Raw genomic sequence first — 13,021 nt, forward strand, 5'->3', positions numbered from 1 at the left:
ACAATGACAAACGGTTTTACAAGAAAAATATTCCACTTTTATTCAACAATTATATATTCAATAATAATGTGGGATTAAAGGAGTTCAATTCCCAGCGTTTAATGTGCTAGTTACACAGAGTTACACTCTTAATAAACAACAATAAATCCGGAGTCAGTGTTACAAAATTAATCCAGTGCTAAAAATATACATTTTCATGTTTAAAATAACAACAACACAAAAAAAAAAAACCACACTCCTATTTGTAGTCCGTGGACCTGACCACACTGAGATGAAAAGGTGATGATCATGTCACAGACAGGTATGTAGATGCAAACACTTCTGTTTGCTTCAAGTGCTGTCAGTCATCGACGATGCTCAGCATGCCGCTCAGCTTTAGCCTGCAGGCCAGTTCTTCCTCTTGGCTTGCCAAAATCTGGCGTTCCAGCTCCTTCAGTCGCCACGTCAAAGATTCAGGAGCAGTCTTACGCCGGGTCACTTTTTCCAAAGGATCATCAGGCTCCTGGAAAGAAAAGATTTTCTTTATCTGTAGCAGCTTAAACAGCGAACCTATTTCAGTGTCGGGAAACAGTCGTACCTGTGTGAAAGATGCCTCTCGAGTCCTGGCTGTGGGGGTGTGCCTTATGGTGGTGGGCATGGACAGAAGGGTGGAGGATGGGAGGAAGAGCGGGGTGGTCAATTGCTCCAAAGGGTCGCCATCCACCCAGCACTGAAGCTGCTCCATGCTCCTGCAGAAAGGCAGAGAGGGTGTGTTTACTGTCGGACTCCCCAGTCAATCAAACTTCAGTTTAAAAATCACAATTTTGACTTGTGATGATTATGAGTTCATTCTGATTACAATTTCTTTCTTTCAGGCCCAAATTCAGTCGCTCTCAAGTTTAGCTCCACTAGAGATGGCTAAAAACAATCTTCAGTCAACAAGAACCTTTTGAACCTGCGCAAGGGTTTCAGGGACTTCTTAATTAATGTTGAATCAAAAATGAAACGAACGCAGCAGAAAATGAATCAGGGTGTAATGGTTTGCTCCTGGATACCCAGTAGATGAAAAATTGCTCATAGGGGACACAAAAGAAGTGGAAAATTCTCATTATACTAAAAATTGTGATGATTTTGCAAACTGCCACGAGGTTCACTGAGGTTCACTTGAACTGGTGGGTGTGGGATGGCCTTATGGTCATAAAAATCTAGTCTGGGGCTAAAACTCCCTACCTGTGTGAGCCCCACCACCCTAATCCATTAACATCACATTTAAAAGCAGTGATGTAGGTGTACCTCTTGCTTTCAGCTTTCTCCTCCTCTAAGCTCTGCAGGACTTTGTGGGCCAGCAGCTCCGGTGGCGTGGGCGTGTGGGTGATGTCCAGCGGGGCTGACGTAGCCTCGACGGGCTCCACCAGACTGTGGAACAACCTCTGCCTGAGGATCGCCGTGGTGGGTGTGGCATAAGCAGCTGCACTCACTCTGAGGAGGGAGAAAACCGGAGGAATTAGGAACAAAGGAAGAGCAAAGGAGGCGCTCCAAGGATGCCACCATGACACCGGCTTTAGAGCATTTAAGTAGGACTGTTTTTGGGGAGTCTGAGTTTTTGCTTCATGCACTGCACAATAGTGTTGCACATTCAGGTGCTGTCAGATTAAAAGAAAGATGCGCATGTCTCAGAGGCATTGACAGCCTGTGGGGTTTTCCTGGGCCTTCTTACCCCCCCTTCTCTTGCTGCTTCTCTCTGTGAGTTTGCCTCATGGCCTCCGTCCACTCCTCGGGCGGCTGGAAGCCCTTCAGTGAGTATTTGGGGAAGTAAACCAGGATCTCTCCATCCTCTGTCACAGCATCTTAAAACAAACAATAAATAGGAATTATGGGTCAAAAACATCAATAGCAAAGTGGAAAATAGGCATTTTTTTACGATGATCTTCAACAGATAAATTAGACCAAACTGACAAAGACTAAAACTTAAGACATTGTCTTTACATTTTTATTGTATTTGGCAACTTTATTAAGTGCTCTATATGGTTTTAGTTAGTCTCAAATTTAGCTTTAATTAATTACAACAGCGCGGTCCTCACCTTGGCAGACAGGTGGTTTAGGTATCTGCCAGTCCTTCAGCTTGTGGTCAATGCAGATCACCAGCACGTCATCCCAAGGAATCAAACTGAAGTCCACACATACATCGTCTTCTCCAGCGTATCTGGGGGTTCGGGTGCGCCGACTCTTTAACTTGACTCTTTCCAGAAGGTTTTCGAGTCGAGACATGAGGAGGGGTTGATTGCGACGTGAGACCGGGATCTTAGCGGCGTAGCGAAAGATGGAGGAGCACAGCTCAGACCACGAGTCTAAAGAGAGAAATAAGATGATTAAATATATAAAATAGGATTATTAACCTCTGAATACCTTTGTGGAAGATAAATCTCTTTCTGTGTGAAACTGACCTGTTGCGGACAGCTGCTCCCACTCTGGCAGCTGCAGGCTGAGGATGATTTCCCGCAGCCAGGCCAGGTGCTGGTAGGAGTTCCAGGCCAGATGAGGCACAAAATCCCTCATGTCAGGCAGACAGAATTCGCCCGGAGGCCATGAGAGCCCGCAGAGCTCCTGAGATGCCACTTTATCAGCAACGTGAGTCAGGACTGCGTTGTAAAGCTGAACGACAGGAGCTGGATCCTGGGATGGAAGATGTGCGGTAGCTCGCTCCAACCGGTGGGAGTAAACTCTGGGACTGAATTCATGACTTAAGGTGGACTCAATGAGCTCCACTAGGGTCTTACATGTTAGACTGAAAGGTGGCAGAGTACGGAGAGCCAGCCAGCGCACGGCCTGGTTTATCTGAAGACAAACAACAGGACAGGCCGGAGAGGAGATGGAGAAGGTCAGTAAAGGAAAAAAGCAAGACCAAAAAAAACCTCCATGATGGCAAAGGAGCAAATGCGTACCTGTTTGGATCCCTGCAGATCATTAGCGGTCTCTGGTATGAAGAAGAACGTATACTCCGATATCAGGCCGTCCTTCACCAGTGTGTGGAGCTTCAGAGCTAGAAGAGATGAAGCTTTTTTAAAAACACTCATTTACCAACTAGTACAGAAATCTCTTTGTGCTGTCTTCACTACCATTTCTCACCTTCAACAAGTTTCTGTGTATCAGCAGCGCCCCCGTCTAGCCCCGGTACCAGGATGACGAGCGGCAGTGGGCAGTGCCAGGCGCTGGCTTGCTGTAGCTGTTTGAGCTGAAGCAAGGCGGACAACAGCGGGACGTCCTGCTCATCCTGCCCAGGCTCCACGGTGGGCAGGGCGGGCAGCAGCATGATGAGGGCGCTCGTCCCCTGGAGCTCACAACTCTCCTCCATTTTGGACAGGCCGTCTTCGTTTAGTGGACCTCGAGACACCTGCGGGGTGGGGAAAGAAATATTAAAATATAATTCCTAACTGTTTTTTTTTCTGATCATTAATGGAGTTCTGGTACTTTTAATCTCAGCAATACATGATTTATGTCCCTGAAAAAGCTGCTTCTTTGTTACCCTTTAAGCCTATTCTAGTTATTTTTTTTCACACAAGCCTTTCAGCTTCAGCCTTAAAACATTTAACCTAACGTGAAGCTCCTGTCTATTGTGATTCTAGCACAGCTCTGCTCTGAATAATCATATTTCTATTTCTACATGCCCCGCGTGATCTGACCTTGATGCTAATGTGGACTTTGTGAGTGCGCTGTCCACTCTCCTGCAGCGTGTTGGTGACAGTCAGTGTCTGCAGGGTGCCCTCTGGCTGCTCCTCCCTGCCCTCTGACTCCTTATGCCCACCGAGCTTCACCTCCAGCCAGTCAGAGAGGATCCTGAAATCATAACAGACAGGACACAATCAGTGAAATGTTCATAGAAAACCGGGCCTAGAATATCTTTAGGGCATTAGAGCACCTGTCTGCCAGGCTGGCAACACTCTCATGGTTGCTGGGTAAAAGAACGACGGCCTTCCAGAAGATTCGCTCGGGTGCATTGGGGATGTTTTCCGTCACCAGCGCCGGCAGGTCGAGAGGCGCCCAAACTGTTTCGCTGAGGGCGATGCCAGAAACAGGTCAAAATGACACTTTGCGACACGGACTGCTGACTGAACAGACACAGGAACAGGACTTACTCAAGCAGCTGCTGAAAGTAGTAGTGAACTCTCATCTGGTGGATTGCTCCTCGTTTCATATTGTACAACCTGGACAGACAGAAAACATGCTACAGTAAAGGAACTGTGCTCATCGTCCAACACTGACAGGAGACAGGAGAGGACAGGAGATACACACACCTGGTGCTGGAGAACGCCAACATGCCAGCATTTCCCAGGTTGACCAAACCACGAGCCAGATCTGCTATGGAGGGCTGAGCAGGGGCGCTGGGAGCCAGAGCTTTCAGTTTAAAGCGAGGGTCAACGCAGCAAGGGGCTGCAGGAAAGCCTCGCATCTGTCGCTTCAGCTGACGGCGAACAGCCACCACGTCACGCCACCTGGTAGATGAGGAAGAAGAATATTTAAAAACTGCAGAAAGACGTTTCTGATATTCTTGGTGCCGTTTTGTTTTGCTCGTGTGCCTTCATTATCCATGTTTTTACCTTTTGATGTACTTGTGGATACGCTGCAGCTCTGCTTCAAGCAGGTTTTCAACCAACACAGCGATGTCTGCATTCAGAGTCTCCTCAACTAGACTCACACACACCTGCTCTGTGCATTTAGCCACCCGCTCTGCTTTCTCATTCAATGCCTCCCTGAAAAACAATTTTTTTAAGTTAATGTCTGCCACTCGAAGAGCTCCAACGTCACGACATTCCTCTTTTTGTTTTGCATGTCCACTCGTCCTCATCCTCTGTCACATGCACACTGTTAAGTTAGTGGATGCTCATAATAAACATGAAACAAGTCTTAAATAATGAGGTTGGTGTGTGTGTGTGTGTAAGTAATTCTTCAAACATTCAGTGTCGGGCTGGTTTTTCTATTCTCCACAATCTGCAACAGAAGCCCCGCCCACCTCCTTTGTGGGTCAGCCAATCAGAAGACAGTTGGCTTAAAAGGCAGGAGCTAAAAGAGCTTGTCTGAGACATAGGATGAACTGAAAATTGTGCCAAAGCCCAAAAAAGACAAATAAGGATTATTTTGAACCGTGTATCGTGGAAAGCGACTGTATTCAGGTCAAAAATTAACATAACAGCACATTTGGTCAGATCTGTTTGTCTTACTGGATCTCAGATGCGGCGGTCTCCTTTATGGTCTCATCTAACACTTCGTGCATCACCTCTGTGCAGAAAGAGAAGCTGAACTGAGTTAGGAAAGCCTCGTGCTCCTGACGCCTCCTGATACAGACAGAAAAGGAAAAACAAACCAGGGTTAGTCGTGGCAAAAATGGCCCAAAATATTTAAGACAGAGTCACAATTGCGGCTTAGGAAAACACAAGTCTGTTGTTAGAGTAGAAGATATTTTCCCCTTTTCCTAACTGAACCCAGGACAGTGATACGCCTGTTATAAACCAGCTGCTGGCAGACCAACCTGGCTTCTTCAAGCTTGCGTTTTTCTTCAGCGATGCGCTCATGCTCCAGCTTGATCTCGGCAGCAGACACCTCCTGTAGCATCTGCCTCAGAACCTCGCTCACCATCATCTCCACCTGCACGCTGCTCTCCCTGCACAAAACAAAAATAAACAAAAATACCCAGCCAGTTATCAGTCATGTTAACCGGAGGACTTCCTCCCACACACTGCAATCACAGGTTTTCATGATAAGCTTACTTGAGCGCTGCTGAAGCGTAGCTGGCGCCGGCCTCAGCCATCTCCCTCACTGCTGCATCAACCACCTCTTCTACCACACCATCCAGCTCAGCCATGATGTCCTGCAGCGAGCGACAGAAAAAATGTTTTAATGAGTTCTTATCACACAAACTGGTGCATAGTGAACTTAAAAAAATGTGAGATTCAAAATTTTAAGAGAAGGAAGGAAAATATTCATTCTTTATCTTTACTGTTAAAGGTACACTAAGTGATTTTAAGTGAGCAATTCTAAATTTAATTGCAAAAATATCTACATTACTTATAAAAACACAGAGTTACAAGAGAACGTCCTGTACTGAAAATGAGAATTGGTAATGTCTATGAAGAGCTGGGAACTCTTCCCCACCTCATCACTGAACACCAGCTGAGGTTTGGGTGGAGGTGACGGGGGTCTGACAGGCTGGAATAGCAGCTGGGGCTCAGCTGGGTGGGTCGAGGGCTCTCCCGTCTCATCTATAATAGCTGCAGCTGGCCCAAAGGCAGCGGGAACATCGGGAGCTTTGACTGGTACGACCTGAGACAGCAGCTCGCCACTGGGTGGCGCCTTCAGCTCCATTCTGTCACCAACAACTGAAACGGCAAAACAGTCATCAAAGAATTCACTTCCTCACCTCCTGAATGTGATCAAATGATCATTCTTAGTTGAGTTTTACAGAAATACAATAACCTAACGTGTGTGCAACAACTGGAGAAAATAAAACATGTTAACCTTTAAACTGGGATGGCATGGCCTCGATCAAGCCTCCTTCTCCTCTGTATTTGTTCTGGGAGTCAAAGCTGCAGACGGGGGTGTGCTGGGGAGGGTTTGGGAGGGGCCCTCCGTTTACCACCTCCCCAATCAAGACCGTTCTCTTAGCGAGAATCACCTCAGACTTCTTCTGGGATAGCGGCAGCTCTGGCTCCTGATAGGCTATTCGACTCAGCTCGACCATGCTGCAGACAAAACGTAAAACACAAAAACGAGATTAAATCAAAGGCTATTTAAGGTGGTCTTGCCGATGCAATAAGTCTGCAATACGACCTTAGAAACACAGCATTCCACTGAAAGGAGCTGAGAGAGAAACCAGTGGCGTGGACGCTCACCCATCGTTGACGTTGAGGCCGTACTGCTGGACGAAGTCAGTCGCTTCTGCAGTGGTGCGGAACATCAGCATCCGCACGACGTCATTAACAGGAAACAAAGTTGAGCGGGGACCCACAGTGTGAGCCATGTTTAGGGTCTTCAGCGCCTTAGCTCTGACCTGCACACAGACATGAAGTTTAGGAGTTTTCAACACCCGCATAAAAAACTGTATTATTTTAATGACCACCAAATCTTTTTCCAACACATCAATATTTGTTCTGACCTTTTCAACCAACAAAAAAAACTAAAATATTGTCCCTTTAATTAATATCCTGCCAGATCTAAATTAATCTCCATGCTGAAGTTAAGCATCATATTTTTTTAAGGATTTTTTTAAGACATAAGCTACAGCTGCTAACAACCATTATGCCATCATACAGTTCCAGGAATAATAATTACATTGACAGGAAGTTGGTTAACTGGGATTTGGTGGTCGTCAGCTGGTTGACGTGCGCTCCAGATACAGCACGAGCTTACAACACAAGTGTAAGCATTATAACAACCTGCTGCCATCCTGTTACTGCAACCCCCTGTTTTAACCTTCTCTCACTCATTAAAAAAAGTCATTAAAAAGTCCATCAGGCTTGATGACTACAGTATATCAGGAAATAAAAATATTATCTGGTATGGCACATTCATTTTGTGCTGAATAAAAGATCAAATAATTAAATTGTTTCCTGGCACAGTGCAGGAGATGAATAACAACACAAACAAAATAAAATAATAACAAGAGCAACAAAAATTTAATCAGCAAATTTAGGTTGTGATCCAAAAGTGTCACAATTGAAGCATCCCTGAAAAAAGTGCGTAAACAAACTCATTGAGAAACATTCAGACATGATTTCCAGACAGTTTCTGACCTGGTTGAAGTATCTGTGCAGGAGGCAGCTGGCGAGGTACGAGGCTCCTTTCACCAGCTTGAAGAAGCGAACAAAGTTGTTGCTGTTGACGGCAGCAAACGCCTGCACCGCAAACTTCACCTCGGCGGAGTTTCGCACCTCATCACGAAACTGCTGCACCTCACTGCGTGGAGATTAAGGGTCAGGTGTGAGATGCAGCTACAAATTACAGAGGAAATGCTCGCTGGAGCACCGAATGGGTATATTCTGTATATGTTTTCCTGACTGACCGCAGGATGTCCCCATCGTTGAGCTTCAGCAGAACGCTGTACTGACGGAACTCCGGCTCACGGGGGCAGAAGATGTGACGCGTAGCCAGGTCCTGGTACATTTCTTTCAGGCTCTGCAGGCACTTGGTCATGTTCTCGTTGTTTATCTTGGGGTCGAACGATGACATGTGCTCCTCGCAGAGGTGGTGGGCACAGTGCACGTGGAAGCGGGTGCACTTTTCAATCAGTGACACCGTTTGTGGGCAGCAGAGGTGCTGCTGGATGATGTCCTGTGAGTGAGAGATGGAGACGAGGATCAGTCTCTCCAGAGAAATGACTCTAAATCACACCAATCACCCACCTAAACCTCCAGAAACAAAACAGTCTTTTTGAAGTTGTAATTAAGTATAGCTGGAGCAGCTCATGTGAAGCACTACCTTGCGGATGCCGCGGGTTCTGTTCCAGACAAAGTCGTACCAGTCCCGGTAGTTGTCGTGGCCCAGATCCATGATCTGCGTCACCAGATAGTCCATAGTCATGCTGAGCACCGGCAAAGGACGCAACTCATGGGGCAGGGGCTCCTCCTGGTCGGCTGATGAGCGGCTGTACTCCTTGATGGCGGCTTTGTGATCCACCTGGTCAGAGACGGAAGGAGAAAATTTTGTTTACAGCAAGAAAGAATCTAATTTCCTTGCATGACCAGGTTACAGCCTGCTACAAAAAACACTGACAACCATTTCATCCATCTATCCATCAGCGTTTGAGTCACAGGGCAGCAGTCTAAGCAGAGAAGCCAAAACTTCCCTCACCACAGCCACCTCTTTAATCTTATCGGAAGGGGACAAAACGTCATTCCCAAGCCAGCCAAGAGGTATAACCTTTCCAGTGAGTCCTGGGTCTCACTGGAAAGGTTTTCATTCTGCACTACCCATTGAGGTAATGTTAACATCACCTCACTGGGTGAAAAGTGAAAATATGACAGTAGTTTAATTACATGTAAGAAGACATTTAAAAGTATCTCAGGCGGCTCATCATCAGTTCTGTAATCGACGGTTCACTACATTTGAAAGTTTTTAGCAAATTTTTGTTTAAATTAAAAGAAAAGTTTTAAACATTTAGTTGTTTGACTGTCAGGCATCATACGAGGCTTTCTTTGGCCCACAAACTTCAGTGAGTTGGACATTTCTAGTCTGCAGTGTCTCTCCAGTGTATACATATTTATTATTATTTATCACTAAGCCCAAACAGATATTTACACATTCATTATTTATGAATAGCAGATATGTTTACAATGTTGTGCACCCAAACGTTCAATTGGTGCAATCAGATGAAGTGAATAAAGAGTTTAAATCTAAATGTGCTCCAGAGAATCTTCTGAATACTAAACATGGAGTTCTAGGTCAAATTTAATATTTTCCATTGATATTAAAGACATTACCGTCTCTGTGCTTGGAATGACTTCGAATGCGCTGAGCTGGTTCCGAGTTTCTCTCATGTACCTCTCCTTCTCAGGACACATGTCAGGACACGTCCCCACAAATACCTTGGAAAGGTGGAGGTCTGTCCGCTTTGGCCGGCCTGTAAAGACATCAACACTAAATGTCTCACACCTTTTTATTTTATTTTTTGTAGCTCTGTTAATAATGGCTGATGCGAGAGGTGGCTTTGCCTTGACGCAGGATCTTGTCTCTCTGCTCGAGGAGGCGGTATTTGTCCTCTGCGGTCTCAGCCACCTGCCCGATGAGGGGCAGGAGAGAGGATGGGACCGGGCGCTCGGAGCTCTGGCTCTGGCTGGTGCTGCTCTCTTTTTGAGGTTCAGTGTCAAACTGCAGAGCCTTTACAGGGGAAGGTTTCTTCACCGGGGAGCTGACACATGTGAGAGAGCCATGATGTTGTGGAAACTTTTCATACTACATGACAGCTTTATTGGTGAAGTAAAAATTAGGTGCTGTGTTACCTGCGGCTGAAGGTCACCGTGCTGCTGAGTGTGGGAGGTCTGAGGGTGGGTCTCCGGAGTGGTGAAGAAGAACCCGCTTTTGACTCCATGTCCTCCTGGCCTTCTCCTTCTGACGTCTCCTTTCCAGTTCCAGGTCTACCCGCTTTCTCCCCTGGACCTGCTCCATAACATTACACATTAATACAGAAGAACCATCACTCTGTGTTAGAGGATATTTTTGCCAAAATAAACTAGCTTTTAAAGAAATGTTTGCATTTACTCTGCTTCTTTCTCTGCCACAGGAGGAGAAGCTCTTTTCCTTGCAGGATTTTGCCTTTTTTCTTTGCTTTTGCCGCTGATGCCTGGAAGAGATGATGGGAAAAGACAAAAAAATCTACATTACACTCTATAAAGTAGAATAGGAAACTCCAAAATAACTGGAATAAAAGAGTAGAAGCTTGAGAGAGAAAAGTTAAACTGAATGCCAGTTTTGTCGATACCCTCTAACTTAGGATGGTGAGGGTACAAAAAGGTGACTCACATGGTCATTGAAGTACACTATGGTGAGGTTCTTGGCGGGCCGGCAGATAATCTTGTGAACTTTCCCAAACCGAGCAAAGTGCTTCTCGATCGTGTCTCTTCTGTTGAGTGCTGAAGGGACGTTCTTGCACATGAGTGAGGTGCAGTCGGTGGGAGACATGCCGCTCAGGCTGTCCATGCTCTCAGTGCGTGAGCCACGTTTATTTGGGGTCGTGGTTGCGACCTTTGATTCTGAAGGTTTTGCTGAATCTGTAGAGAAAAATCACTACAGTCATTGTAAGCACTGACGAGTAAACTGGTCTTCAATTGTTTAGAAGTACTTTGCATGATGAAGGATTTTTGTCATGACCCTTCGAACATTTATTACTAATGCATAGTATGTATGACTTTTATGTCTCACCTGATTCTTCGGCTTTATCCTGCACATCTTTGGTCAGTGTCTGGGCAGCAGGTGGAGTTACAAAGAGGTCACCACTCTGAATTTGGACCTCCTCCCTCTCCGGTTCGTTTGCAGCCTCCCGCCTCACTGGTTTAGCACCATCCTTACGAAGACTGCTCAATGCTCGGCTGATTAATCCTCTTGGTGGGCCACGCGACCTCATTAGCGGCCTCTTTGGGGGATGTCTCGGTGACTCTGCTTCAGGTGGAACATCCTCTTCAGGGACAGCTGATTTCTCAAGGCCAGTGCTGGAGATTGGTGGATCGTCTTTCCGCTTGGTGCCTTTGCCAAGCCGTGCAAATATGCTGATGTCCCCTTGGCCCGTATGGACTTTAACATCTGTACTAGCCTCTTCTTTGGTTTTGGTTTCACTAAAAGCTGAGGGTTGACCAAAAGTTGTTCCTCCAAAAAGCTGCGATGCCTGAGGCTGGAGGGTTTTGGGTGTAAAGCTGAAAGACGACGGGGTGGTGGGCTCTGTGGTGGCAGCCTTAGTGCTGGAGCTGGTGAGTGTGGCTGGTTGGGAGAAGGTGAACTGAAGAGTGGTAGCTGGACCACTACTGCTGTCAGTTGTTAGTGGGTTACTTTGAGAGGAGATAGAGGGGGCTGAGGCTGGTTCAGAGAAGCTGAAACCTAAAGACCCAGGCTTAGGCAACAGAGAAAAACCAGCCGTGGTGGTGGTGCTGGAGGTTGTCTGGGACCCACCAAAAGCTGAGTTGGACAGTGAAGTGGTTGGGGGGTTGGTTGGCTCGGGACTGGCACTAAAGATGGGTTTGAAAAGTGCCTCATTGGCTGGCCTGAAACTAAATTCAGATGGTGCGAAGCTCCTGCTCTGACCTGGCCCAAGCAGACTGGTGTTGGTGGTGGCACTGGTGGATGACGATGATGGCTGTCCAAACCCGAGAGGCTGAGGCTGACTCACTGCGGGTCTCAGTGGGCTCCCAAACCCAGAGGGCTGCTGGCCGATTGCTGGTGGCTGTTTGCCAAATCCCGAAGCCTGCCCAAAAGCAGGCGTTTGCCCAAACATTGAACTCTGACCGGGCCCTCCAGTCTGTCCAAAAGCCGGTGTTGTGCCACCCCCAAAACCTGTGCTGCTTACTCCTGATGACGGCTGTCCAAACGCTGAAGCCTGGACAGATGGCTGTCCAAACGCTGAAGCCTGGACAGATGGCTGTCCAAACGCTGAAGCCTGGGCAGATGGCTGTCCAAACGCTGAAGCCTGGGCAGATGGCTGTCCAAACGCTGAAGCCTGAGTAGATGGCTGTCCAAACGCTGAAGCCTGAGTAGATGGCTGTCCAAACGCTGAAGCCTGGGCAGATTGCTGTCCAAACGTTGAAGCCTGGGCAGATGGCTGTGCAAATGCTGAAGCCTGGGCAGATGGCTGTCCAAACGCTGAAGCCTGGGCAGATGGCTGTCCAAACGTTGAAGCCTGCGTAGATGGCTGTCCAAACGCTGAAGCCTGGGCAGACTGCTGTGGAAACGCTGGAGCCTGCGCAGATGGCTGTCCAAACGCTGAAGCCTGGGCAGACTGCTGTGGAAACGCTGAAGTCTGCGCAGATGGCTGTCCAAAGGCCGGGGCTTGTCCAAACATATTGCTTCCTTGAGGGGGCGGCTGACCGAAAAATCCCACACTCTGCGGGGCCTGTGTGCTGGAGCTCTGCTGCCCAAATGATGAGAACAAGCTGGGCTTCACGCTGCTGCTCGGGACTTGGAAAGCTCCTCCATGGGCACTACCGAACGGATTGGGTGTATTCATGGCTCAAATAACGTTTTATGTTAACGTTTTTAAGCATTCGAATAGCAACAAGCAGTAAGGCAGTTCCGGCCTGAGGAGAATTTAAGCTTAAAAGCTGATAAAAAAAAAGACGAAAACAGACTCGTAGCTACACTGCTAGCACAGGCTAACACCATTAAAGTATTACTTAGTAAAGTTTGTTTGGCTGCTCATAAAGTTCCCCAGTTAACAGAATTATAGGAATACCCGAAGAAGTGCGTCAAAAAAGATCCCACCTTTTACTGTTTTGTGTTGCTTTTTTGGCTCACGTTTTTCTAAATCCGGTTCCGGTCCGACAAACTTATCAGTCCTCCTTCTGCTAGT

General features: G+C 47.0%; 1 protein-coding gene across 1 annotated transcript; it reads right to left on the bottom strand.

Annotated features, from left to right (window-relative positions):
• Positions 1 to 14: 14 nt before the first annotated feature.
• On the bottom strand, positions 15 to 12,985 carry mcm3ap (minichromosome maintenance complex component 3 associated protein). Its single transcript, XM_084954580.1, has 28 exons — positions 10,888 to 12,985; positions 10,489 to 10,736; positions 10,228 to 10,309; positions 9,969 to 10,125; positions 9,681 to 9,877; positions 9,450 to 9,589; positions 8,449 to 8,646; positions 8,033 to 8,301; positions 7,764 to 7,926; positions 6,864 to 7,021; positions 6,490 to 6,713; positions 6,127 to 6,350; positions 5,742 to 5,842; positions 5,504 to 5,635; positions 5,196 to 5,309; positions 4,575 to 4,727; positions 4,272 to 4,469; positions 4,113 to 4,181; positions 3,896 to 4,030; positions 3,660 to 3,813; positions 3,106 to 3,370; positions 2,922 to 3,019; positions 2,424 to 2,814; positions 2,061 to 2,327; positions 1,697 to 1,826; positions 1,273 to 1,458; positions 578 to 728; positions 15 to 502 (listed from the first exon to the last, which is right to left on the bottom strand). The coding sequence occupies exons 1-28, from the start codon at positions 12,677 to 12,679 to the stop codon at positions 341 to 343; spliced, it is 6,558 nt and encodes a 2,185-aa protein (XP_084810706.1). The 5' UTR covers positions 12,680 to 12,985; the 3' UTR covers positions 15 to 340.
• Positions 12,986 to 13,021: the final 36 nt, after the last annotated feature.

Source organism: Perissodus microlepis, chromosome 16, assembly GCF_051167445.1.
Source record: "Perissodus microlepis isolate ML-2025 ecotype Zambia chromosome 16, ASM5116744v1, whole genome shotgun sequence".
NCBI classification, from domain to species: Eukaryota; Metazoa; Chordata; class Actinopteri; order Cichliformes; family Cichlidae; genus Perissodus; species Perissodus microlepis.

Coding starts and splice junctions, on each gene's coding strand:
- mcm3ap (XM_084954580.1), bottom strand. CDS start 12,679: ATGAATACACCCAATCCGTTCGGTAGTGCCCATGGAGGAGCTTTCCAA. Junction 10,310..10,488: donor TAGTGTACTTCAATGACCAT/GTGAGTCACCTT, acceptor CATCTCTTCCAG/GCATCAGCGGCAAAAGCAAA. Junction 7,022..7,763: donor TGCACAGATACTTCAACCAG/GTCAGAAACTGT, acceptor GTCTGTGTGCAG/GTCAGAGCTAAGGCGCTGAA.